The sequence below is a fragment of the Nomascus leucogenys genome, chromosome 20 (assembly GCF_006542625.1).
Source record: "Nomascus leucogenys isolate Asia chromosome 20, Asia_NLE_v1, whole genome shotgun sequence".
Taxonomy (NCBI): domain Eukaryota; kingdom Metazoa; phylum Chordata; class Mammalia; order Primates; family Hylobatidae; genus Nomascus; species Nomascus leucogenys.
The window spans coordinates 1,494,896-1,521,637 of NC_044400.1; the positions used below are offsets into that span (position 1 = coordinate 1,494,896).

The 26,742-nt window shown below is 59.7% G+C and overlaps 1 protein-coding gene across 1 annotated transcript in view; it reads right to left on the minus strand.

Annotated features, from left to right (window-relative positions):
* Positions 1 to 14,376, minus strand: part of INTS1 (integrator complex subunit 1) — a 35,673-nt gene extending 21,297 nt beyond the window's left edge. Inside the window, exons 1-16 of the mRNA XM_030800885.1 lie at positions 14,316 to 14,376; positions 13,896 to 13,994; positions 12,909 to 13,199; positions 9,871 to 10,067; positions 9,584 to 9,721; positions 9,173 to 9,332; positions 8,956 to 9,061; positions 8,676 to 8,862; positions 8,383 to 8,528; positions 7,995 to 8,136; positions 6,343 to 6,519; positions 4,740 to 4,848; positions 4,018 to 4,138; positions 3,314 to 3,391; positions 2,251 to 2,408; positions 1,503 to 1,599 (exon numbers count right to left, since the gene is read on the minus strand). Of these exons, the coding sequence (XP_030656745.1) occupies positions 1,503 to 1,599; positions 2,251 to 2,408; positions 3,314 to 3,391; positions 4,018 to 4,138; positions 4,740 to 4,848; positions 6,343 to 6,519; positions 7,995 to 8,136; positions 8,383 to 8,528; positions 8,676 to 8,862; positions 8,956 to 9,061; positions 9,173 to 9,332; positions 9,584 to 9,721; positions 9,871 to 10,067; positions 12,909 to 13,199; positions 13,896 to 13,953 (2,165 nt within the window). The 5' untranslated portion in view covers positions 13,954 to 13,994; positions 14,316 to 14,376. The remainder of the gene's footprint in view (positions 1 to 1,502; positions 1,600 to 2,250; positions 2,409 to 3,313; positions 3,392 to 4,017; positions 4,139 to 4,739; positions 4,849 to 6,342; positions 6,520 to 7,994; positions 8,137 to 8,382; positions 8,529 to 8,675; positions 8,863 to 8,955; positions 9,062 to 9,172; positions 9,333 to 9,583; positions 9,722 to 9,870; positions 10,068 to 12,908; positions 13,200 to 13,895; positions 13,995 to 14,315) is intronic.
* Positions 14,377 to 26,742: the final 12,366 nt, after the last annotated feature.

Below are 26,742 nucleotides of genomic sequence, written 5' to 3' on the forward strand. Positions count from 1 at the left end.
GCCTGGGCAATAAAGTGAGGCCCCATCTCTGCAAACGCTAAAATTAGCTGGGCATGGTGGCACATGCCTATAGTCCTAGCTACACAGGAGGCCAAGGCGGGAGAACCGCTTGAGCCAGGGAGGTTAAGGCTGCAGTGAACCGTTGATTGTGCCACTGCACTCCAGCCTGGGTGACAGACAGAGCAAGACTCTGTTCCCCACAAAAAACAGAAAATGCAAACCGAAACCAACGTGAGATACCGTCTCACCCGGGCAGGATGGCTCTGCTGAGAAACATGGGCCATGAGTGCGGGTGAGGATGGAGACTGGGAACCCTCAGGCAGCGCCGGCGGGGACGCGAGCGGGAACTCAAGGTGGCGCAGCCGCTGGGGAGGGTTTGACAGAGCCTCAGTTAAACACATGGCCCAGCAACCCCACTCCTAGCCACCTGCTCAAGAGAACTGAAGACACGTCCACACAGACTTGTCCACACACGCTCACAGCAGCACTGTCCGTCAGCAAGGGAGCGGAAGCAGCAGACATGGTCTGTCCACACAGTGGACAGAGGAAGGCCACGAGGAGGGCTTTGACACTGCCTCATGCTACAGCACAGGCGACCCCGGAAACAGCATGCCCGGGGAAGGAAGCTGGTCACAAGATCATGCACTGTAGGATGCCATTTACAGAAAACACCCAAAAGGGCCACTCTACAGAGGTGATGGCAGGTGAGCAGCTGCTGTGGGCTGAGCTGGGAGGAATGAGGAGTGACAGCTGGTGGGAATGGGGTTCTCTTGGGGGAACCAAAGAAGATTCTACAATTAAATTATAATGAAGGTTGTACAACCTGTGAACATCCTGAAAACATGGAATTGCACACTTTAGATGACACGTCCATGAATTGTCTCTCGATAAAGCCGTGAAATATAGAGCATAAACTCCTTGTTGTGTAAAAAATAACGCACACACATTAAACATAGGAGAAAAAAGCATGACTGAGCTGGAGACACGGGGTAAGACAACGGGGAAACAGCCCACTCGAACCCAGGTAACGGCTGGACTCGGGCTGAGCAGGTCAAGGCCCGTAGTGGCCTCACTGGCCTCTGGGAACAGGCCATGAGCAGACCCGTGGGGAGTGGGGCGCGGGCTTACCTGGGCGGGAGTGGGGAGCAGGGCGCAGGCTTACCCCGGTGGGAGCGAGGAGCTGGGAGCCGGTTTACCCCGGCGGGAGTAGGGAGCGGGGCGGGGGCTTACCCCAGCGGGAGTGGGGAGCGGGGCGCAGGCTTACCCCGGCGGGAGTGAGGAGCTGGGAGCCGGTTTACCCCGGCGGGAATGGGGAGCGGGGCGCGGGCTTACCCCGGCGGGAGTGAGGAGCTGGGAGCCGGTTTACCCCGGCGGGAGTGAGGAGCTGGGAGCCGGTTTACCCCGGCGGGAGTGGGGAGCGGGGCATGGGCTTACCCCGGTGGGAGTGGGGAGCAGGGTACGGGCTTACTCCGGCGGGAATGGGGAGCGGGGCGTGGGCTTACCCCGGCGGGAGCTGGATGTTTTCGGGGTGATGGTAGGTGCACAGGTTCAGAACGGCGTCGATCAGCTGGGTCCTCCCCACCTTCAGCACCTCCACATCTAAGACAAAGAGCCACATATGGGTTCTGGGGCCGCTCACAGACCATCAGGCACAGGCAGCAAGGGGACCGACCCTGCTGGGGCTGAGTCGGGGTGGGGTGGGGGATGCCGCAGGGTGGGGCGCAGGCCTGAGCAGGAGAGCTGGGGGAAGCTTGGCTTCTCACTGGGAAATGGGGCACTTTGCTGTCGGGGACACCTGGGCTGGGTCTAGAGAGCAGGCAGGGCTGCCAAGAGAGGGTAGCGAGGTGAGGACGGGGGCGTGGCCGGCAGGGTGGGGACCCGCAAGCCCTCGGGGCAGAGCCATGGACGAGGCGCGAGCTGGATTTACAATCATTCTACCTGTCTCCTAAAGGAGGTGACAGACAGGAAATCCGACTGTGGCCAAATCACACTGAGAATGTGCCAATTCCAAAAAATGTGCAAATTCCAAAACACGGGGCAGTGACTGCATCACTGCCAAACACACGTATGCTTCTGAATTCCCAACGGGCAGATGTGGAGAAGGCAGGTCCCCGAGCCTCCCGGGGACCCAGGACCCAGCTGAAGCGCAGCTTTGTGGAGCGCCCCAGAGGTGCGTGCCAGAGCCGGGGTTTCTGCAGGGACGAGGGGAGCAGAGCCCAGCACAGGCACCATCCCCTACAGAAGCCATACCATCCGCTTGCACAGCAGCCGCACGCTTCACCAGGTGGTCGGCGAGCTCCATGGCGTCCGCGGGCCCCAGCGGGAGCTCCCGGGACAGCCCGATGACCAGGATGCGCATCAGCGTGTCCTCCAGGATGGGCACCTCCGAGCACAAGCGCAGGAAGAAGCTACGGGGGCGGAGGAGGCGTGACTTGGTGTGGGCTGCCCACACCTGCCAGACCTGAGGGGCCGAGGACAGGCCAGCCTCTCCCTCACAGCCCATAGGCTGGCGGCAGAGGGCTGCTGCTGCCTCCCACGAGCCTGTCCCCTCCAATCTGAGCCTCCCTTTGTAGGACAGGAGCCCTGGCTCTAAGTCTCACCTGGGCAGGGGGAGAAGGGGAGGCTACTCCCACCCCAAGGCCTTTGGGGCTACACATACAGTCACTGGTTCCTACAATCACCACAGGGAGGCTCTGCCACCCCACAGAGGCCTCGAGATGGTTCTTGCCCTCAAGGAGCTGAGAGCCAGGTGGCAGAGATAACCCCTACGCCTCCAAAGCCTAACAGGGAAGGCTGCAGTGAAGATGAGCAGAGTGCCCAGGGCACAAGGTGGGGGTAGGGTGAACCAACAGGAGCCCCAGACGGGGGTGGAGGGGAGTGTGGGCCAAGAACCCATGGGGTCACCCACGGGACTTGAAGGGGGACAGAGCTATGAGGCCAGCCGGCTGGGGAAGGACAGTGTGCGGCTGTTGGGACAGAAGCAGGGGCAGACAGCGCGTCTGGGAGTGCGTGGAGGGCAGCGTGCCCGTGGATGCCCTGGAAGCAACTGGAAGGCGGGATTTTGGGGGAGGCTGCGGCTGGGGCTTGGAGTCATGTGGACACAGGCGGCAGCTGAATCCCTACAGTGGCGCTGGGACGCCAGCATGGGAGTGGGAGAAGGTGGCACCCAGGATTGTGGAGGAGGAACAGGATGGTCATGTGACCATGAGGACAGCGGCCCAACTCCCACTGGCCCTTCCTGCCACAGCCGGCCCGGCACCCCCCAGCCCTGCCTGACCTGGCGCACAGGAGCCCCAGGAAGCAGCGCACTCACTTGCGGTCACTCTCGGGTGGCCAGTTGTCCCACTTGTAGTAGGTCTCTGGCTGCTCTGTGAACAGCACCTTGTGCAGGCTGGGCAGGCAGAGGAGAGCCCTCAGTCATGACGTGGGTGCTCAGAGACCAGCCCTGTTAGCTCCAGGGAAGGGACCCCGCTCCCACGGGCCCAAGCGCTCAGAGGCCGGGCTGCCTGGTGCCCAAGCTTAGCACCTCCTCACGGCACCACCAAAGAACCCAGGGACCACTCACAGGGCTGCCGGGCTGGACAGTGGCCGAGCGACCTTTACAAAATTGCTGCAGAGAAACACAGCCCCAGCCTGACAGCCCCGCCCCAACCAAGACAGAGGCCCCACGGGAGGCTCTGACGCACAGGGCGAACTGCCTGGAGCCTAACGGCTGCTGCTGTCCACAGAGAGGGGACAGACTCCTGTGCGGGGGCCTGGCTTGTCCCGGCTCAGTGGGGTGTGGGGCAGGGGCTGTGCGGGGGCCTGGCTTGTCCCGGCTCAGTGGGGTGTGGGGCAGGGGCTGTGCGGGGGCCTGGCTTGTCCCGGCTCAGTGGGGTGTGGGGCAGGGGCTGTGCGGGGGCCTGGCTTGTCCCGGCTCAGTGGGGTGTGGGGCAGGGGCTGTGCGGGGGGGGGGGGGGGGGGGGGGGGGGGGGGGGGGGGGGGGGGGGCAGGGGCTGTGCAGGGCCCAGGCCGCACCAGTGCACGTAGTCCTTGGGGGCGAGCTTGCTGATGGAGGGGACCACAGTGTGGAGCCACCACACGGCATCCCGCTGGATGGCGGCAATCTGGTTCTGGAATGAGCGGAGCACTTCCAGGTCTGAAACAGACACACAGCTTACTGGCCCATCCGAGCCGTGGGCTGTGAGAGGCTAAGGCACCCCTGGGGGTCCAGCTCAAGGCTGGCACTTGGGAGGGGACAACTCGGGGCAACCACAGCTTCTAGATCATTCCCAGCTAGAATAACACCCCAGGAGGCATGGAGCGAGCCTGACGCGTGCGTGGGTGACTGGAATCCTCCTGTTGCGAGCGACTCGCTCCGGTCAATGGCTTAGAGGGCTTCTGCGGCCCAGCCTTCTTGTGAACCCACGATCAAACACCCGGACTGCGCCAAACACCACCTCCTCTCCCCACTCCCGCACACGGCTGGGGCCACCATGCCTGCAATGCCCCCATGCTGGGCCAGAACTGGAACACACAAAGGATGCTCAGGGAACAGGGTCTGAGCCTGCAGCTGGGGTGAGGTCCGGATGGACAGGAACAGGGACGGCAGCTTCCAGGCTCCGTGTCCCCGAGTGGCCGTGCTGTGGGACCGCTCCTGCCGGGCGCTCAGGGGACAGTGCAGCCTCGGAGAGCCGCCAGCCACCAGCCTGGACCTGAGACCCCCATCAAGCAGGGTCAGGCCACCCCCGCGTCCTTACTCCTCTTTTCTCCTTTGTCCCAGGCGATGCCGGCCTCCTTCACTTGCGCTGTGATGCCCAGCATCATGGACACGGCCAGGACGTCGGTGATGTGCACCACGAAGCGCTCCTGCAGGTACAGCACAGGGTCTGATAGTATCCAGAAGGGACACCGGGAGCCCCACTCCACACCCACATGGGCGCAGCACAGGGTCTGATAGTATCCAGAAGGGACACCGGGAGCCCCACTCCACACCCACGTGGGCGCAGCACAGGGTCTGATAGTATCCAGAAGGGACACCGGGAGCCCCACTCCACACCCACGTGGGCGCAGCACAGGGTCTGATAGTATCCAGAAGGGACACCGGGAGCCCCACTCCACACCCACGTGGGCGCAGCACAGGGTCTGATAGTATCCAGAAGGGACACCGGGAGCCCCACTCCACACCCACGTGGGCGCAGCACAGGGTCTGATAGTATCCAGAAGGGACACCGGGAGCCCCACTCCACACCCACGTGGGCGCAGCACAGGGTCTGATAGTATCCAGAAGGGACACCGGGAGCCCCACTCCACACCCACGTGGGCGCAGCACAGGGTCTGATAGTATCCAGAAGGGACACCGGGAGCCCCACTCCACACCCACGTGGGCGCAGCACAGGGTCTGATAGTATCCAGAAGGGACACCGGGAGCCCCACTCCACACCCACGTGGGCGCAGCACAGGGTCTGAATCCAGAAGGGACACCGGGAGCCCCACTCCACACCCACGTGGGCGCAGCACAGGGTCTGCATCCAGAAGGGACACCGGGAGCCCCACTCCACACCCACGTGGGCCAGCACAGGGTCTGCATCCAGAAGGGACACCGGGAGCCCCACTCCACACCCACGTGGGCACAGCACAGGGTCTGTATCCAGAAGGGACACCGGGAGCCCCACTCCACAACACGTGGGCACAGCACGGGGTCTGCATCCAGAAGGGACACCGGGAGCCCCACTCCACAACACGTGGGCACAGCACGCACACACTTGCACACATGCACACATACACACACACAAGCAGGGATCCAGAGAGCCCAGGACCAGTTGGGAGAGGGGCCTGACAGAAGGGGCACCAGGGCCGGTGGCCCACAAGGTCCTAGTCTGGCCACAGCAGGGAGGTTCAGTCAACAGAGATCCACAAAGTCCCGTCCGCAAAACAGGCCACCCCGGCAGGCTGGCTGCGAGTTGGCTGCAGGGACCTGGCATCTCTGTGATCCACCCTCACTGTGCCTTCCAGCGCCAGCTCCCTCCACACCCCTCGCAGTCTCCGACCCAGCCAGGCAGCCCAAGACCCCACCCTGCCTTCCTGCTCACACGCTCCCCTTGCTCCCGGCAGCAATCCATCCCATCCATCCCAGGGGTTGCCAGTTGCCATGCGCTTGGTCAGCTCCTCGTGGGTCCTCACACAGGACAGAGCCCATGCTACCCTCTGGGACGCGTCACCGCAGATAGCCTCACTCATCCCCGTCCCCACGCTCAGCCAGAGCACCCGCGGGACGGAACGTGCATGGGACCCAGGACGAGGGGGACGGCGGCGCGTGGGACCCGCAGTGAGGGAAAGATGCCCCAGGGCGGGGGCTGGCACCTTGAACTCCATCTCCAGGTACTGCGGCTCCTTGCGCTCCTGCATGAGCCCCAGACAGAAGGCCTGGAAGTTGATCTCGTGCTTGGTCTGCTTGATGATCTCCCGCAGCAGGGCCCGTGAGGCCCGCAGGTAGTCGTCCTTGTTGGTCAGCAGGTCCTGGAACACCATGGCCAGGAACTGGGGCAGAGACAGGCCACGTGGGAGGCTGCCCGACGGTGCTGTCCCCGTCACAGGCCCCTTCCAGGGGCACCAATGATATGGTGCCCGAGGGCGCTGCAGCGGGTCTCAGACAGTGCGGGGTGCGGGGTGGCAGGCTCCTTGCTCTACTGGCTGCCAGCCCTTGGCGAGCAGGGACCACATCTGACTCCCCTCTCTGAGAACCGGCACGTGGGGAGTCAGTCCTCGTGAAATGAGGAGAAGGATTAATTAATGGACGCTGGGGGTGTGGGACACCAGGCGGCAAAGCCGTAGAAGCGCATGCGCCATCTCAGCCCACCCGTGCCACAGGCTGAACGGAAACCAAAGGCCACCACCCAAGGTCTGAAAGGATCTGAAAGGATGCGCTCCTGTCTCAAAATGCCAGGCCGCGAAGACAACCGAGCGCGGAGCTGTGAGCGCCCGTGCCTCCCTCGTGTTTCACACGCCGCAGAGTCCACTGGGAGGCCTGACGTGCTGGTGGCGACGGGAGCATCTCCCCAGCCCGCTTCAAAGGAGACACGGAAATCCAAGGGTCCTACAGCCAGGGCTACAGGGATCCCTGCTTAACCGAGGGACCCACTGCACAGGAGGCGGGTCTGGGCCAGGCACAGGGGCTCGTGCCCGTCATCCCAGCACTTTGGGAGGCTGAGGCAGGAGAATCGCTTGAGCCCAGGAGATTGAGGCCAGCCTGGGCCACATAATAAGACCCGGTCTCTACAAAAAATTTTAAAAACAATCTTATTATCCAAAGGCAGGAATGAGCTTGAAAAATAAAAACAGAAGGCAGCAGGTCTGGGTCTTAGCTCAGAAACCTGGGTGGCTTTTAAGATTCAATGTGGCTCCCTCCTAAACAGACAGAGTGTCAGCTTCTGAGAAACACTCTGGGTGCTGTGGCTGCACCCGCCCTAGAAATGGCTCAACCTCACGCCCAAGTGGGTTTCAAAAACTCCTTCCCGCAGCCATAAAAAATGATGAGTTCGTGTCCTTTGTAGGGACATGGATGAAACTGGAAAACATCATTCTCAGTAAACTATCGCAAGGACAAAAAACCAAACACCGCATGTTCTCTCTCACAGGTGGGAATTGAACAATGAGAACTCATGGACACAGGAAGGGGAACATCACACTCCGGGGACTGTTGTGGGGTGGGGGGAGGGGGGAGGGACAGCATTAGGAGATACACCTAATGCTAAATGACGAGTTAATGGGTGCAGGAAATCAACATGGCACATGGATACATATGTAACAAACCTGCACATTGTGCACATGTACCCTAAAACCCTAAAGTGTAATAAAAAAAAAAAAAAAAAAAAAAAAAAAACTCCTTCCCGAGACCCAGGGGCATTCTCCCACAACGCACTGCCAACCCAGTGGCTTCCCCAGACGCCACGTGCCCTCCAGCTCGGAGCCCCATGTTCCGGCGTGGAGGGCAAGGCCAGGGACCCTGGGCCTACCTTGGGCGCCAGCTCCGAGCTGTGCTGCAGCGCGGTATAGAGGACCTGCATGTTGTTGGGGTTCCGGGCGCTGGAGAGCTCATTGAAGATCACCAGCTTGATGGTGGTGCCCAGGTTGTCCTTGTGCGCGCTCAGCAGCTCCCTGGGTGTGGGAGCCAGAGGAGGGGAGGGTACAGGCCCTGTCCCCCCGCCTGTCCGCCCGCCGCCCGCACCCCTGCTCTGCCCACACACCCTCTCTGCCCCCGCTCCGCCTGCCCGCACCCCTGCTCCGTCCCCGCTCCGCCCACACCCCCTCTGCCCCCGCTCTACCCGCACGCCCACTCCGTCCCCGCTCTGCCTGCGCCCCCCCTCCGCCCACACCCCGGCTCTGCCCCCGCTCGCCGCGCACCTGATGCACAGCATGAAGTGGTTGAGGAGGACCTTGGGCTTGAGGCGGATCTTGATCAGGTGCGAGATGACGTCCATGTCTTCGGAACCGTGCGTGTTGCAGTTCATGCAGACGGACATAAGCAGGTCCTGGGCCGGCCGGGTCAGCTGCAGGGCCAAGGAGGGAGCAGTGGGCTCATGGCCACCCCGGCAGAAAGGCCATGCTGTGGGGCCACACAGAGCCTGCCCCCAACCCTACCCCACCTGGGCGCCCCTGCCCTGCCCACACCCCCCCCCCCCCGGGGCACCCCGCACCTTGGGGTTCTGCAGCCACATCTCCAGCTTCTGCACCGCCAGCAGCCGCACCTCCTTGTAGCCGCAGGTGGAGGTGAGGAGCCGCAGGAGGTTCCTGGAGACGTTGTCGATGGGCTGGCGCCGGTTCAGCTGGTCCCGCAGCATGTCCAGGACATACTCCTCCACACTCTCTGCGAGCTCTTCGTACCTAGGCCAAAGGAGGGAGCGGAGAGGGAGGAAGGTGGCCCCGAGGCGCCTGCCCCCACCTTCCCCAACTGGGACCAGGCAGGCACGCAGCTACCTGGGCATGAGCTGGCCCTCCTGCTCAGGGCTCAGCTTCTCCTCCGCAATCAGCAACTCCGTCTGGCTGTCCTCCTCCTCCGTGAGGGAGGGGTGTGGGCTGCTCCCTGCAGACCAAGGAGAGGGCTCCATGCAGCACCTCCCACCCGCCCGACCTCCCACTCCTCCCCTGCTTTGGGGCTGGACACCCGCCCTCTCCGGCCGGCCGAGTGTCTCACCCGCACCCAGGTCGCCCGTGCCGCGGCCCGCCTCCCCCTGCAGCAGCACGCTCCTGGGGGGCATTCTGGTGTTGAAGGCCGTCTGGATGTTGTCCACAAACGTCTTACAGTGAGGGCTGTCCACCCAGATCCGCTCCCCCAGGGAGTCCTCAATGTACACCTGTGTGGCAGCCACACCCTCAGCCCCGAGCCCAGCCAGGCAGCAGCCAGGTTGGGGAACGCCCACCTGCTGCCTGGGGACTGGGCGCCCAGGTGGCCCTCTCCAGCTTCTGGGTGCATCGGGGACCGTGCCATGACCACCAGGGCTGTCAGACACAGCCCGCTGGAGAGAACACACTTCTGCTGTTCTCTCGCCCCTGCCCCACCCCGTGGCGCTCTGCCGTCTTCACCGTCCCGGGAGAGGCCACTCACCTTGACAAAGATCTCGGGCCAGTTCTCGTCCTCCTCGTAGGCGGCCATGAGGAGGTTACAGGCCAGCACGGACACCAGGCTGTTCCCCTTGGCCTTGAAGTTGATGGAGGCGTCCCGCCGCAGGAGGCTACACAGAGCCTGCCAGGGAGGGCGCATGTCACGTGGGAGCCTTGCTGGCCCCAGAGGTAAAGCTGGGGTGGGCAGGGAGGGACACCTAAGGGGGAGATTGAGGAGGGGAGCCGACGGCCCCAGTCCTGCTTGCCTCCCGCCAGGGGCCCGGCTCGAACCTCGATGACACCCTCAGTGGCGAAGATGTTGGGCTTGATCTTGGCCAGGTACATGAGGCTCAGGTAGAGGGTGCTGTCGGGCTTGGCGCGGGTGACCTTCAGCTGCTTCACGGCCCCGCACAGCACGCCCTCGATCCTGTCGTCGTTGCCCTCCAGCTCGGCCGCCTCGATCTCGTCCAGCAGCACCGTGGGCAGCACTGGCCAGGGCAGGCAGTACGGTCAGAGTGGGGCCAGGGCAGGGTCGCCCCAAAGCCTTGGGACACCAGGAAGACCACGATGAACCCGGAGCTCTCAGGGTCGGCCCTGCCAGGGACCAGCGATCCACCCTCAGGAGAGTTCCCACAGGGGACAAGCACCCCACCAGATGGTCCCCTCAACACAACAGGCTGCCCCACAGGCCTCAGCACTGGCCCGCCAGCCACTCCAGTCCTGGCTCCGCTGTGTCCCACACAGCTACCCCGAAGGCTACAGACATTTTCCAGCAAGCCGGGCCACCTGCAGCTTTACTTTCCACTGAATCGTGGCTCCGTGTGGCGGCTTCTTTCTCACTGTGGACCGCAGCACGGTGGCACAGTGGCCCTCTCTCCGCACCCACCCCAGCTCCAGTCTCCAGCATACCCTTCTCCCCACTTTTCCTCCCTCTTTCCATGGGTGCTCGGCTCACAGCCTTCCTCCAGATGAGTGCCTGACCCTTCCACATCCTCCGAGGAGCACCAGGGCCAGCACACACCTTTCCTATCGCCCTGTTTGCCACTGTCGGATTGGAGGTTTTCTCATCTTCATTCTGACTCTTCTCTGTCCCAAGAGTTTTTTAGGACTGTTTTTAAATAGCCACACACGGCCAGGTGCAGTGGCTAGCACCTGTAATCCCACCACTTTGGGAGGCTGAGGCGGGTGATCACCTGAGGTCAGGAAATCAAGACCAGCCTGGCCAATATAGTGAAACCCTGTCTCTACTAAAAATATACAAATTAGCCAGGCGGGGTGGTGCATGCCTATAATCACAGCTACCTGGGAGGCTAAGGCAAGAGAATCATCTGAACCCAGGAGACGGAGGCTGAAGTGAGTCGAGATCGTGCCACCACACTCCAGCCTGGGGAACAGAGCAAGACTCCGTCTCAAAAAAATAATAATAAAAATAAAAATAATAATAAATAAGGCCGGGCGCGGTGGCTCACGCTTGTAATCCCAGCACTTTGGGAGGCCGAGGCGGGCGGATCACGAGGTCAGGAGATCGAGACCACGGTGAAACCCCGTCTCTACTAAAAATACAAAAAAATTAGCCGGGCGTGGTGGCGGGCGCTTGTAGTCCCAGCTACTCGGAGAGGCTGAGGCAGGAGAATGGCGTGAACCCGGGAGGCGGAGCTTGCAGTGAGCCGAGATTGCGCCACTGCACTCCAGCCTGGGGAACAGAGCAAGACTCCGTCTCAAAAAAAAAGTAATAAAAATAAAAATAATAATAAACAAATATCCACGCACACACGTGGACAGAGGTGTTGTGATCCACCTTAACTGCACCCGGGACAGAGACTTGGAAGAAATTTCCCGATGCCCTGAGACAAGCTGGGGGACAAGTGGGCTGCTGGCACCGAGGGACACCCTGGGACGTTTACCACAAATGGCTGGATGCAGCCATCTCTCTGTTTTGCTGAGAATAATACTGTAAAGTGATCTACCACTCAGAATATGCTTTTCATAGCCACATCTCCTTTCATCTTCAAAATCTCCTTTCTACAGGAGGTGGTGCTAAAAATAAATAAAGCACCGAGCAGCCGGCAGCCGAGAACCTGGGCCAGGGTGGGGCCTGTGGTCTCCGTCTTCGATCCTCACCGGCACCAGCTGCCCAGGGACAGGCCTCGTGGGAGGTCTGAGGCTCGACCTCCTAAAGCAGTCCCCCAGCTGTGCCATCCTGTGCCATTTGCCCCCAGGGCTCCCTGATGCCAACTGAGTCCAGCACAAACACTGCCCACAGTGCCCAGGCTCGGCTCTCACTAGTGTGTGCTGCCCAGGCCAGGCCAGGCCTCCATTCCCTGGGCACGGTCCATTCTCCACTTGGCATCTCCCTTTCCTGCCTGCCCCGGTTTCATCGCCTGTGCTTCCAGGCCCAAGCCCATACTGCAACTCCCTGCCAGGCCTCATCCCTTCCAGGGCCGTCGGGGACTCACTCACAGGCTTGCACTGCAGCAGCCTGGTCCCTCCCTGAGGGCAAGGCCACAGCCCACAAGTCCCCTGGGTCCTGTCTGGCACAAAACTCGGTAACTAGAGGTGGCGAGGCTTGAACAGACACCTCACTACCAAAGTCATCAGGACGCTTGTTCTTTTTGACTCCTACAAAGAAATTACCCAAAAGAGATGCTCCCACAGAAACAAAACACTGCAGACCATGAGGCCTGCTGGGGCTGGTGTGACAGCTGCAAGAGCCACTCCCGGGCAGTCACGGAGCCTTGAAAAATGGTTGTTGGGAAAATGGCGCAGAAGGGCAGGGGCGATTCTAGGCACACAGTTAAAGGCATTTCTGCGAGAACGGGACGGTGGTGAAGTTTACATTCCCCGTTGATGTCTTTACTGTTCTGCTACTTTTCAACTGAAAACAGGGAGGGGATCAACTCTTCCCTGTTGGTAACTAGGAGGGAAGGAGGAACCAAGTACACATCGCCTCCGCTCAGGTTGAGAGGAACGCACCAGGATGGGCAACCTTGAGGACACACACCTGGGGTGTCACCATGCCCGGATTACCCCCAGGGCTCAGACAGTGCCCATCACAAAGGGGGCGTCCAACAGACACATGAGACGAACAACTCAACGGGGGAGTGACCCAGTTCTCAAAGGGCAGCCACCGGCAGTCCGGGACGCAGACGCACACACGGGGTAAGAGCACCTACGTGAGAAGCACTTCCAACAAGAAGCCACAAACATCCGCTCTCCCAGAGGACCTCGGCCATAAGGGCAGCGCTAGGCCTGGAGGGGGCCTTCCCTGAACACCTGATGGATGGCATGCACTGAGGGGTGTTCTCGGGGGACATCCACAGACTCATTACCTTCAATTGGCACCACAGATGGCTCTTTAATCGACGGAGAAATGGCTCGTTTTTCTGCCACTGCAGCCTCAGCCAGGCGCCCCAGGGCACTCAGCGGGGGTGTGGAGGAGAGTTTGGGGCGTTTGGTGAGACCGGTGAGGGCAGAGGCACTGGACAACGCAGCCGCCGCATCCCGCTTGCGCTCGGAAGGCAGGCCGGAAGGGGCTGGCTTCAGCAGAGTGGACGCCGTTTTCGATTCATTGGCCTGACCCTTTGAGCCCAGAGCAATGAAGTCTCCCGGGGGAGGGTGCCCTGCAGAGAAAGGAGAGAGAAAGCCGGGCACATTGGCAATACCCAAGGTGGAAAAAGACTGACTCCAACCTCCTGTTATGTCAGAGGGGATTAAACAAGGGTCAGAGGAGGCAAGGAAGAAGCCAGAGCTCACTCAGCAGCCAACAGCAGAGCTGGGACCAGCAGGATACGCACAGGTGATGGTGGACAGTCACATAGCGCTAACCACAAACCAGGCCATCTCTGGTCTATCCAAATCAGTGTGCTTAGTACCCTATTCCCGCCCCGAGTTTCCGCAAGAGGTGCTATTACTCTAATTTTACAGGGGAGAAAAGAACACAGACAGGTTAAGCGATGTGCCCAGCGTCACACAGCAGGCAAGTGGCAAAGTCCGGAGGATCTGAGCCAACAGTCTGGCTGCAGACCCCGTGCTACGCTACACTGTGCTGCCTCCTGCCTCCTGGCTGGGGAGACCCTTCCACTACTGTCGGCCGCCTTGCAGCTTAGCCTGAAAAGAGATCACCATGGTCCCGAAGGAAGCCGCCACTGTTCCAAGCCTCCCAGGGACTCTCAGAGCCGCTGAGGACCGAGAGCAGTGTTTCCAGATCGAATTCCTGGGAACAGCCGCGGCTGCGGAACAACCAAGCCCAACGCAGGATCCGAAGCAGCTGAGATCCCCAAAGACCCCCGGGCTGCAGAGCGGGGAGGGAGACGCACCTGAGGGTTTGGCCGCGGCGCTGGGCCTGCGCACCGTGGTGGGCTTGGCCCGGTTCATCCTGCCCCGTCCCTCGCGGCTCCAGGCGGCTGCGGCGTCACCTGCGGAGGAGCCAGCGTGCGCTCATTCATTCATTCATTCGCTCGTTCGCTCGCTCATTCGCTTCCTTACCGCATGGGGCTTGGGCCTGGGACGCGGGGACAGTGGTCCCGCGCCCGCCCGGCGGGGCAATGCTGCAGGAGCTGCAGGGACCCCGCCTCCCAGCCGCCCGGGAGCGGCTCTGTCGGGCGGCAGCAGGCGGCGCGGACGCCGGGCTGGAGGCGGCAGAACCAGGAGGGACGGCCCCGAGGCCGGGCGGGGTAGCCGGGAGAACCAGGCACTCGCCCGGCAATGAGGAAGCGCCAAGGCCGCGGCTCACTTACCTCTGGCCCATCGCGACCGGAGCCCCGCCGCCGCCACCCGGCCACCCCGGAATCGGAAACCGATTTCTTCGCACTCGAGGACCCGACTTCCGGAACAACCGGAAGGAAAACAGTGCGGCGGGAAGCGGGCCCACGGGGAGGTGCGAGAGGCCCTCGGCGCCGGCCTGATGCCTGCAGCGCCCCCTGGCGGCGGGAGGCGGGCTGGCCGGCGCCGCGTGCACGTGGTCCGGTCCAGGTGGGTCCGCGGCGCGGGGCTGGCGCCGGCCTCTCCATGCACAGGTGCTGCTGGCGTTGCGAAGGGACATACTCCAGGACGCACGGCGGGGAGGGGTGGCGTCAGGGATCCGCGGATGCGTCAAGTGGCAGGTTCTGCACGTCCCAGAGGGCGGGGGCGGCCGGGGCGCAGGCACTGGCGAGGGGGCGCAGCACGGGGGGCCCCTGGGAGAGACACTGTCTCAAATAATAATAATAATAATAATAGCTTTATTGAGCTAGAACTCGTGTTCCACAAAGTTCACCCTTTTCTTTTTTCTTTTTTTTTTTTTTGACACGGAGTCTCGCTCTGTCGCCCAGGCTGGAGTGCAGTGGCGCGATCTCGGCTCCTGCCTCAGTCGCCTGAGTAGCTTGGATTACAGGCGCCCGGCACCACGTCTGGCTAATTTTTTTGTGTTTTTAGAAGAGACGGGGTTTCACCATGTTGGCTAGGCTGGTCTCGAACTCCTGACCTCAGGTGGTCCGCCCGCCTTGGCTTCCCAAAGTGCTGGGATTACTGCGCCCGCCCTGCCCCCCTACCTTTTTTTCTTTTTAAATAGAAACACTGATGGGAACAAAAATCAAAAGACACAAAAGATCATACAGTTGCCAGGTGTGATGCTCATGCCTGTAATCTCAGCACTTTGGGGGATTGGTTGAGTTCGAGACCAGCCTGGGCAACATAGCAAGACCCCCATCTCTACAAAAAAATAAAAATCAGCTGGGCATGGTGGCATGAACCTCTAATCCCAGCCCTTTGGGAGGCCAAAGTGGGAGGACCACTTGAACCTAAGGAGTCTGAGACCAGCCTGGGCAACATAGTGAGACCCTATCTCTACAAAAAAAATCAAAACTAAATTAGCCAGGCATGGTGGTGCATGCCTACCATCCCAGCTACTCAGGAGGCTGAGGTAAGAGGATCTCTTCAGCCCGGGAGGTCAAGGCTGCAGTGAGCTATGATGGTGCCACTACACTCCAGCCTGGGCGACAGAGCGAAACCCTGTCAAAAAAAAAAAAAAAAAAAAAAAGGGCGGGGGAATCATCTAGTCAAAGGGTGGAAGGTCTCCCGCGACCCCTGAGCAGCTGGCCCCTCCCCTGGAGTCAGCCTGTGTTCTGATTCGTGTCCATCTTCCTGGCTTGTCCGCGTGCATTCAGGCAGCCACCCATGTGCCTCCCTCTGCCTCGTCACCCTGCAGGTAGCGCACGGCTCCTCTTTTCTGCACCTGGCTTTTGCCACTTAACCACATCTTGGAGATCCGTTCCCAGCAGGGCACTGACTCAACCCTGCCTCGCCACCAAGGGAGTCCTGAGCGCCGCCTGCCCAGTGTGTCCCATCTCCCCATCCAGGGACGGCAAGGCAGAGAGATGGTCCTCCTGTGTCCCTGAAGTTGGGTGTGGCTGTTCGACCACGGCCTCAGTGAGGCTCATGGCCTCAGGCTGCAGCCTGAGAACTGCTCTGTGACGAGCCGCGGTCTCGTCCCACTGCTGCGGGTATCAGCCGGGTCCCCGCATGACCCCAAGGGCTCCAGGGCCCTGCACCCTGCGCTGTGTGGGCAGCGAGTCCGGAAGGAGACATCGGTGGGGCCCATGGGAGCAGAGGCCGGTCAGGCGAGGGCTGTGCAGCTTCGTCCCTCCACCGTTTCTCAATCTGTCCCTCAGGGTAACTCTCTAAGGGGAGATCGATGGGGTAATGCTTCCTCCTCCTGTCACCTGAATAGGAGCAGCCTGCACGGAGCTTCCCCTGCCCAGCCACCTGCCTCTCCTCATCCTCTGACCAGCATCGCCGCCCCTGCATGCGAGGCCTGTGCCTTCGGCAAATGCCCTCACCCTGGCCCAGGCCAGAACCTCAGGGTCAACTTTGACCGCCTCCTCCCCCTCCCCCTCCTCCTCCTCCCCCTCCCCTCCTCCTCCCTCCCCCTCCCCCTCCCTCCCCCTCCCCCTCCTCCTCCTCTCCTTCACCTCCTCCTCCTCCTTCCCTCCCCTCCCTCCTCCTCCTCCTCCCCCTCCTCCCCCTCCCCCTCCCCCTCCCCCTCCCTCCCTCCTCCCCTCCTCCCTCCCCCTCCTCCTTCACCTCCAACTCCTCATTCTCCTCCCCCTCCCCCTCCTCCCTCCTCCCTCCTCCTCCTCCCCCCTCCCCCTCCTCCCCCTCCCCCTCCTCCTCCCTCCCCTCCCCCTCCTCCTCCCTCCCCCTCCTCCTTCCTCCTCCCCCTCCCCTCCTCCTCCCTCCTTCCTCTCCTCCTTCCCTCCTCCTCCCCTCCTCCCTCCTCCCTCCTCCCTCCTCCTTCTCCTTCACCTCCTCCTCCTCTTCTCCTCCTCCTCCTCCTCCTTCTCCTCCTCCTCCTCCCCCTCCTCCTCCTCCTCCTTCTCCTCCTCCTCCTCCTCCTCCTTCTCTAAAAACTCAAGAGTCAACCTTGACCACTTCCTCACTCTTCTCTTTCTCCTCCTGCTCCTCCTCCTGCAAAAACTCAGGAGTCAACCTTGACCACCTCCTCCTCCCTCTTCTCTTTTTCCTCCTCCTCCTTCCCCTTTTCCTCTTCCTCCCACTCCTCTACCTCTTTGCCTTCCTCCTCCCTCTCCCTGCCTCTTTTTGAAAACAGCTTTTTTGAGTTATGATTGACGTCTGATAAACTGCAGGTGTGTAAAGGGTGCACGCTGATGCGTGTTGACATTCCCACGCACCTGTGGTTCCCATCCGCCATCCCTTTCAACCCTATAACGAACATTCCCAAACCACCCCTGCCTTGTCCCCAGGCCGCCAGGGCGCCACTTTCTGTCCCTGGAGAGGTGCTGTTTGCTCTCCTGGAGTCTGTGTGAATGAAAGCACACGGGGCATGCTCCCTGGCCGGCTGCACTCGTTCTGTCGCTCAGGCTGGAGTGCAGTGGTGCGATATCAGCTCACTGCAAGCTCCGCCTCCGGGTTCACACCATTCTCCTCCCTCAGCCTCCCGAGTAGCTGGGACTACAGGCAACTGCCACCACGCCCAGCTAATTTTTTTTGTATTTTGTAGTAGAGACGGGGTTTCACCTTGTTAGCCAGGATGGTCTTGATCTCCTGACCTTGTGATTGGGCCGCCTCGGCCTCCCAAAGTGCTGGGATTACAGGCGTGAGTCACAGCGCCCAGCCTAATTTTTTTTTTTTTTTCGTATTTTTAGTAGAGACGGGGTTTCACCATGTTAGCCACGATGGTCTTGATCTCCTGACCTCGTGATCCACCTGCCTCAGCCTCCCAAAGTGCTGGGATTACAGGCGTGAGCCACCGCGTCCAGCCTGGCGTCATTATTCTGAGACTCACCCTGGCACTGCGTGCACCGGTGGCTTCTGTCGGCTGCTGAGTGGCACCCGCTGGATGGATTCCAGATTCCAATGATGGCTTCTCCGCTGATGGCCCAGGCAGGACCGTGGGCGTTCCGTCATCCTGGGGGGTGTGCAGCGTCTGCCCTGTGCTCTTCATCGGCGTCTCCCCGATGAGTAATGATGAGCGTTTTCTCATCTTTTTGTCAGCTGTGTATCTGCATTATTGGTGTCTGTTCAAATTGTTTGCTCACTTTTTAAAAATATTTTTTACGGCTGGGCGCGATGGCTCACGCCTGTAATCCCAGCACTTTGGGAGGCCAAGGCGGGCAGATCACCTGAGGTCAGGAGTTCAAGACCAGCCTGGCCAACATGGTGAAACCCAGTCTCTACAAAAATACAAAAATTAGCCAGGCGTGGTAGCAGACGCCTGTAATCCCAGCTACTTGGGAGGACGAGTTAGGAGAATCACTTGAACCTGGGAGGCAGAGGTTGCAGTGAACCAAGATCATGCCATTGCCCTCCAGCCTGGGCAACAAGAGTGAGACTGCATCTCAAAAAAAAAAAAAAATTATTAGAAATTTAATTTTTAGGCCAGGCGCCATGGCTTTTAATCCCAGCACTTTGGGAGGCTGAGGCAGGCGGATCACCTGAGGTCAAGAGTTTGAGACCAACTTGGCCAACATGGTGAACCCCATCTCTACTAAAAATACAAAAATTAGCTGGGCGTGGTGGCGGGCGACTTTAGTCCCAGCTACTTGGGAGGCTGAGGCAGGAGAATCACTTGAACCCAGCAGGTGGAGGTGGCAGTGAGCCAAGATCGTGCCACTGCACTCCAGTCTGGCCAACAGAGCGAGAGTCCATCTCAAAAAAAAAAAAAGATATAATCTAATGTTCCTCCCCTGCTCAGAATTCTGCAAAGACTCTGCTTATTGCCCAAACAGTAAAACAAACACCTGTGGTTGTTTCCCACAGCAGCTCTTACAAAACACCACAGACTTGGTGGCTTAAAGCCACAGAAATGTCCTCTCTTGCAGTTCTGGAGCCCAGAAGTCTGAAGTCAAAGTGTGGGCAGGGCTGCCTCCCTCCAAGGGCTCTAGGGGAGGACCCTGCCTACCTTGACCAGCTCCTGGGGACTCCAGGGGTCCTCGGCTCGTGGCCACATCCCTCCAGCCTCTGCCTCTGTCTCCATGTGGCCGTCTTCTCTCTGTGTCTCTGTGCCTCGTGAGGACACCTGTCAAGGGATTTAGGGCCCATCCAGATCCAGGATGATCTCATCTCAAGATCTTTACCTTCATTAGGCCTGTGTGGTGGCTCACGCCTGTCAACCCAGCACTTGGGGAGGTTGAGGCGGGCGGATTGCCTGAGGTCAGGAGTTCGAGCCTGGCCAACATGGCGAAACCCTGCCTCTACTAAAAATAGAAAAAAATTATCCAGGGCCGGGCGCGGTGGCTCACGCCTGTAATCCCAGCACTTTGGGAGGCCGAGGCGGGCAGATCATGAGGTCAGGAGATCGAGACCATCCTGGATAACACGGTGAAACCCTGTCTGTACTAAAAATACAAAAAAATAGCTGGGCACGGTGGCGGGCGCCTGTAGTCCCAGCTACTCGGGAGGCTGAGGCAGGAGAATGGCGTGAACCCGGGAGGCGGAGTTTGCAGTGAGCCGAGATCACGCCACTGCACTCCAGCCTGGGCGACAGAGCGAGACTCCGTCTCAAAAAAAATAAATAAATAAAATAAATTATCCAGGCCTGGTGGCACGCACCTGTAATCCCAGCTACTCAGGAGGCTGAGGCACAAGAATCGCTTAAACCTGGGAGGTAGAGGCTGCAGTGAGCCAAGATCACACCATTGCACTCCAGCCTGGGCGACAGAGCAAGACTCCATCTCAAAAAAAATAAAATAAAATAATTATATCTGCAAAGACCTTGTTTGCAAATAGGCTCCCATCCTGTGGCTCCGGCGGACGTGGGCTATGAGGCCACTGTTCGCCCCATCCCAGCCCCACGCTGAGGACTGCTGCGTCCTGTAGGGTCTGCATCTCCCTCTTGCCTCCCCCGATGCCACCCCACCCCACACCTCAGCCTTCTCACTGTTTCCGGAAGGTGCCTGCCTTTCCATGCACTGTTCCATGTGCCCAGAAGTCCCCCAGCTGGTCCTGGGACTCCCTGTCCACCCCATTCTGGTCTTTGCTCAAGTGGCCTCCTTCTCTGGTCCGTCACTGATGCCCCAGCCCCCTGCACCTGGATGTCACCTTCATGTCTTTTTTTTTTTTTTTTTTTTTTTTGAGATGGAGTCCCGTTCTGTCACCCAGGCTGGAGTGCAGTGGTTCAATCTCAGGTCACTGCAAACTCCGCCTCTGGGGTTCAAGCGATTCTCCTGCGTCAGCCTCCTGAGTAGCTGGGATTACAGGCACCTGCCACCACGCCTGGCTATTTTTTTTTTTTTTTGAGAGTCTTGCTCTGTTGCCCAGGCTGGAGTGCAGTGGCGTGATCTCTGCCCATTGCAACCTCCACCTCCTGGGTTCAAGCAGTTCTGCCTCAGACCCCGCCAGGAGCTGGGATTACAGGCACCCGCCACCATGCCTGGCTAATTTTTGTACTTTTAGTAGAGACGGGGTTTCGCCACGTTGGCCAGGCTGGTCTCAAACCCCTGACCTCAGGTGATCTGCCTGCCTCGGCCTCCCAAAGTGCTGGAGTTACAGGCGTGAGCCACCATGTTCAGCCACACCCAGCTAATTTTTATGTTTTTAGTAGAGATGGGGTTTTGCCATGTTGGCCAGGCTGGTCTTGAACTCTTGACCTCAGGTGATCCACCCACCTCGACCTCCAAAACTGCTGGGATTACAAGCATGAGCCACCACACCTGGCCCTTCCTTCATGTCTTTTAAAAAAATGTTTTAGAAACAGGGTCTTGCTCTGTTATCCAGCTGGAATGCAGTGGATCATGGTTTACTGCAGTCTCAAATTCCCGGGCTGAAGCGATCCTCCCGCCTCAGCCTCCTGAGTAGCTGGGACCACAGGTGCACACCCACCCCTGGCTGGTCTTTTCCCTGCCTTCCTGCCTGACAGAGCCAGCAGCAGAGCCTGGTCTGCCCAGTTCCCTGCTGGGTCCAGGTGGCTTGCCATGTTCAATGAGAGCCCGTGGACAGGTAAGTGATAACTCTGAATTCCCCACGGGGAGGAAGCCGGTGCTAAAAGCCTCGGCTGTTAGGAGAGCTGGGCCTCAGCCTGGAGGGACGCCATCAGACAGGCAAGCCCAAGCCTCTGACTGCCACCATCCCGGGGTCCCCTTTGCTGTGACCCCAGAGTGCAGTGAGTGCCAAAGGTGACCCTGTCCCAGCAGGACCCGACCTCGTGACCTGATCGGTGTGGCAGGTTTGGGCTCCAGGGCACCACTGCGGCCCCCCCAAGACCCACCAACGCCAGAGGCTGGGGGCGGCTGGCAGGGTGGGGGCAGGGGGAGCAGAGGCCCGGGTCGGGCCCAAGGGGAGACGGGCACGGTGGGCAGCCTGCAGCTGCGTGTGGTTTAACTGCCCCGTGCCAGGAAGCAGCTGCTGCTCTCTGTGCAGCCTGGGCCTAGACCGGGGGCTCCAGCCTCCCTTCCTGGACCAAGCGTCCCCAGCGCAGGCCAGGCCTGGCCTTCTCGTTACACACAGGGGCCCTTGCGGGGAACCTGTGGCTCTTCTTCTCAAGTGACCCCATCCTGGGGGCGCAGCCCCGGCCCCTCCCTGAACCTCCCTGAAGCCTTCCTTCCCAATCCACCCCCAGGCTAGCCCCTGCTAGGAGCCTGGTCTACTGGGGAAGAGCTCAGACCCTTTGGCTTCAAAGAGCAGGGCCAATCCGGGTTCCAGCCCCAGGCTGCACAGGAGAGAGGTGAACCGACAAAGAGATTCGGGAGCCGTGAGGAAGGGGAAGGACTCTGGGAGGCCCAGACCCCCAAAATGTCTCCTGTGACCTGCTTCGGATCTCAGGCCCTCTTCTCTTCTCTCCTCCTGCGGTGGAAACCACCCCTGCTGGGTCTGCCCGCCCCGTCCTCTGGGCCCACACCTCAAACCTCCGGCTTCCATTGCCCCTTCCCCAGAATGTGCACTCACAGCCCCTTCTTTGTCGGCTCCCTCCCAGGGCCCCTCAGGGTCTCCTAGAACACAAACATGACCCTCTCTGCCTCAGTTTCCCTCCCGGGTCCAAGCCCCCAGCCTCCCCACTTTGAGTCCCAGAGCCCCAAGCTTTGTCTCTGCAACTCCACTTCCCCGCCGTCCACACGCCTCTCCACTTGCTACAGCCCCAGGCACTTCCCTGAAACGGGCGCCACTCTGAGGACCCCAGTGGCTCCCCCCGGAGTGCCCGGTCCTGTGGCCACACAGAGCACCAGTGCTTTGTGCCTTTGGTCTCCGTGACATGGCGGTCCTGGTTCTCTTTTTTTAAATTTAGAGACAGGCCCTGGCTCTGTTGCCCAGGCTGGAGTGCAATGGGATATCACAGCTCACTGCAGCCTTGACCTCCTGGGCTCACATGATCCTCCCACCCCCGCCTCCTGAGCCACTAGGACTACAGGCATGTGCCACCATGCCTGGCTAATCTTGGTATTTTTTGGTAGAGTCAACGTCTCACTATGTCGCTCAGGCTGGTCTTGAACTCCTGGGCTTAAGTGATCCACCTGTCTTGGCCTCCCAAAGTGCTGGGATTACAGGAGTGAGCCACCACACCCAGCCCAGGTGCCATTCCTGTTTTTTTGAGACAAGGTCTCACCCTGTGGCCCAGGCTGGAGTGCAGCGGTGCAATCTCGGCTCACGCAACCTCTGCCTCCTGGGTTTAAACGATTCTCCCACCTCAACCTCCCAAGTAGCTGGGACTACAGCCGCGCACCACCACACCTGGCTAATTTTTGTAATTTTAGTAGAGGTGGGGTTTCACCATATTGGCCAGGCTGGTCTCAAACTCCTGGCCCCAAGTGATTCACCGGCCTCAGCCTCCCAAAGTGCTGGGATTACAGGCATGAGCCACCGCGCCTGGGCCTCATTCTTTACAGGGAAACTGGCAAGGAGGGAGGGATGGGGCAGGAAGAAGCCAGGCTAAGGGGTGCTTCTGTTGAAGCCTCCACCTGACCAGGAACTCTCTCCTGCCCGAGGCTGTGGGCTGCCCTGGGAGCGTGTGTCAGGCTCTGGCAGGGTGGTGCCCCCCAGCCCAGGCCGTTCTCTGGAGAAGAGGCAGCCAGGGGCTGTTCACCGTCGCAGGCTGCCGCTGCCGGGCCCATGCGCCACCTGCATGGGGAAGCCGCACGCCCACAGTATCCGCTGTAGGCACCTTTTTTTTTTTTTACATTTTGCAAGTAAGGAAATTTAGAGAACTATGGGGAACGGCTCTGCCCCACGCCCAGGATGGGGTCTGGCCTCCAGGGCCTCGGGCCATGTGGCACAAAAGGCCCAGGGAGATTGATCTGGAGTTGAGTTCTGGCGGCCGGCTCACTGGCTGTCGGGCAGGTTTCCTCTCTGGGCCTCAGTTCACCCACCCAGAAAATGGACGCAGCAGAAGTCCCGCTCTCCTGGGGCTGCTGAGGGGCCTCGGTGAGAAGCGGCCCTGACCCTGGTCGGGTACCCGGGCACACGGCTGGGCAGGCGGCTGCCACGGTCACTGGGAGTGGGCACTCAGGGCCAGGGATTGAGAGATTCCGCGTTCCTCTGATTGACAAGTGGCCACAGGGTGCCTAGGGGGCTGGCCACCTCCCAACCACCCTGCCCACTAAATTTAGAAACTGCCTCATCCACACTGGAAGCTCCTCAGCGCGGTGACGAGCGTCAAAGCCGTGAGTCAGCAGTTATGAGGGCGTCGATGCCCGTGGGGCAGCTCGGAACCCATCAACGCACCAGTGGAGGTTTTGTTCTCTGCTAAACGACATTCTTATATGGAGGTTTCGAGCTGGATTCTGCCAAGAAGGTGCCCTGCAGCAGGACCCACTGGCAGCTCAGCAGGTCGCAGGCGGCCCCTCGCGGGCTGGTGCCCAGCCGGACTGGCGCCCCGGTGGCCTGGGCCTGAGGCAGCCCTTTTGGGGCTGATATTCCAGCACCCACTGGGCAGTGAGCCTCCTAACCTATGCAGACCCTGCCAGCAAGCAGAAGCTCTGGGGGAGTGGAGTGGGGGGGCAGCTTCTGGCTGGGGACTAGGAAGTGCTTTCCAACAATTGTCTGAAAATAGAACGGCAGGCTCACGAGGAAATGAGTCCCCGTCACGGGGAGCGGGAGGCGGGAGCAGGAAGACTGCGGCGCAGGGAGGGGGTCTGTGGCCTCTGACCCCGAGAGACCTGAGTCCTTCCGTTCCTCACCCCTGACATCCCAGACATCCAGGAAAACGCGGCGTAGAAAGCTGCCCTGGGATCACGAGGTCAGGAGATCAAGACCATCCTAGCCAACATGGTGAAACCTCGTCTCTACTACTAAAATAAAAAATAAAATAAAAAAATTAGCTGGGCGTGGTAGCATGCACCTGTAGTCCCAGCTACTGCAGAGGCCGGAGGCTGAGGCAGGGGAATTGCTTGAACCCTGGAGGCGGAGGTTGCAGTGAGCTGAGATCGCTCCATTGTACTCCAGCCTGGGCGACAGAGCGAGACTCCGTCTCAAAAAAAAAAAAGAAAGAAAGAAGGCTGCCCTGGGCTGCAGGTGCCAGCTCTCAAATTCACTGCCAGGAGGAAAGGTGGGTGCTGGTGACAGGACAGCCTCCCAGGCTTGGATGTGCTGGGCAAAGGACTGGCCGGGCTGGGAGACACTGTGGTCCCATCTGGAACCCTCACTCTTCTCAGCAGGGCACCCCTTCTCTAAGCCTCAGTTTCCCTTTCTGTTCAGTGAGAGGCAGGCTGCTCTGATGTCCCGCGATTCCGCAGCCCTCACTCTGAAGACCCCCACGCGGAGCTCCCACCCCTCCAGGATCCAAGCTTGCCGCTGCGTTTGGCCAGGCCCGTGGCTGAGTTCAGGCTGCCGACCTGTGGGCTCCGGGGGCGGAAATAAACGCACTCAGCCTTTTTCTAACTGTGGTTTAGAAAAGTTTTCTGGCTGTGGTTTCCCCATCTTCGAAAAGTCATGAACTCCAGGCACAGTGGCTCATGTCTGTCATCCCGGCACTTTGGGAGGCCGAGGCAGGAGGATCCGTTGAGCCCAAGAGTTTGAGACCAGCCTGGGCAACATGGCAAAACCCCATCTCTGCCAAAAAAAAAAAAAAAAAAACACAAATAATAATAATAATACAAAAATTAAATTAGCTGGGTGTAGTGGTGTGCACCTCTAGTCCCCGCTACTAGGGGAGCTGAGGTGGGCGGATTGCTTGAGCCTGGAAGGTCGAGGCTGCAGTGAGTTGAAGTTGCACCACTGCACTCCAGCCTGGGCAACAGAGTGAGATCCTATCTCCAAAAGAGAAGGAAAAGAAAGAAAAATCACGACAATGCAGAATATTCTTGTCAATCACGAAGTGCAGGGCAGATTGAAGCTGGGTGCCCTTGGAGTGTGGGGAGGGGCCTGGAACCCCTGCTGGGCTCAGCAACACGGAACCCCCTGGGTTCTGGGGAATGCAGTTTGAGAACCAGTGCAATGGTGGGAAGGAACTGAGGAGCAGGGACTCACACAGGCCCAGCCAGCTTCTCACCCACATTCCAACTGTCTCCCTGGAGAGGCTGAGGCCCTGGAGGGGCATTGACGGGTTTTTTTTGTTTGTTTGTTTGTTTTAATATAATTTTTTTTTTGAGGTGGAGTCTTGCTCTTATCGCCCAGGCTGGAGTGCGGTAATGCTCGGCTCACTGCAACCTCTGCCTCCCAGGTTCAAGTGTTTCTCCTGCCTCAGCCTCCCAAATAGCTGGTATTACAGGCACACGCCACCACACCCAGCTAATTTTTGTATTTTTAGTAGAGACGGGGGTTTCACCATGATGGCCAGGCTGGTCTTGAACTCCTGACCTCAAGTGATCTGCTCTCCTCGGCCTCCCAAAGTGTGGGGATTACAGGCGTGAGCTGGCCTAGGCTCTTTGTTTGTTTGTTTGTTTGTTTGTTTTTGTGGTGATGGAAGCTTCCGGGGGCACCTTGTGACTGGTGAGCAATGGTGGAGACAGGAGGGCAGAGGTCAAGGGCGTGGGCTGGGAGAGCTGAAGGTCACAGCCAGCATACAGTGGGGCTGTGTGGGGAGGCTCCCTTCTGCCATGCAGAGCGCTTCTCCTGGAGGGCAGAGACCGAGAACCTGAGCTCCAGCCCCTCTGCCCCTGCCTCCTCCCCTCTCCCTTCCTAGGCTGGGAGGAGCGAGGTGGACAGTCACCTGAGCCAGGACCTTATCCTGCTGGCCCTGTCCAGGGCAGTCCTGATTTTTTATCTTGTGTCCCCTGTCCCCATAAACCATCAAAATCTCCCCAACACTGCTGGGGATTGTACAGGGCATTGTTCAGATTTTCTGCAATGAGCCAAGACATTATGTTGGAAAGGGGGAAAAATAACCTCATGAACTTTCCTTTATTTTTATTATTTATTTATTTATTTATTTAGAGACGGAGTCTCGCTCTGTCACCCAGGCTGGAGTGCAGTGGCGCAATCTCCGCTCACTGCAGGCTCCGCCTCCCGGGTTCACGCCATTCTCCGGCCTCAGTCTCTTGAGTAGCTGGGACTACAGGCGCCCGCCACCACGCCCGGCTAATTTTTGTATTTTTAGTAGAGACAGGGTTTCACCGTGTTAGGCAGGATGGTCTCGATCTCCTGACCTCATGATACACCTGCCTTGGCCTCCCAAAGTGCTGGGATTACAGGCGTGAGCCACCGTGCCCGGCCGAACTTTCCTTTAAAAAAAAAAAAAAAAAAAGCCAATACATGTCCCAGAAATTCCAACCCATGTCCTATCGCAGTTCCCAGATGGCA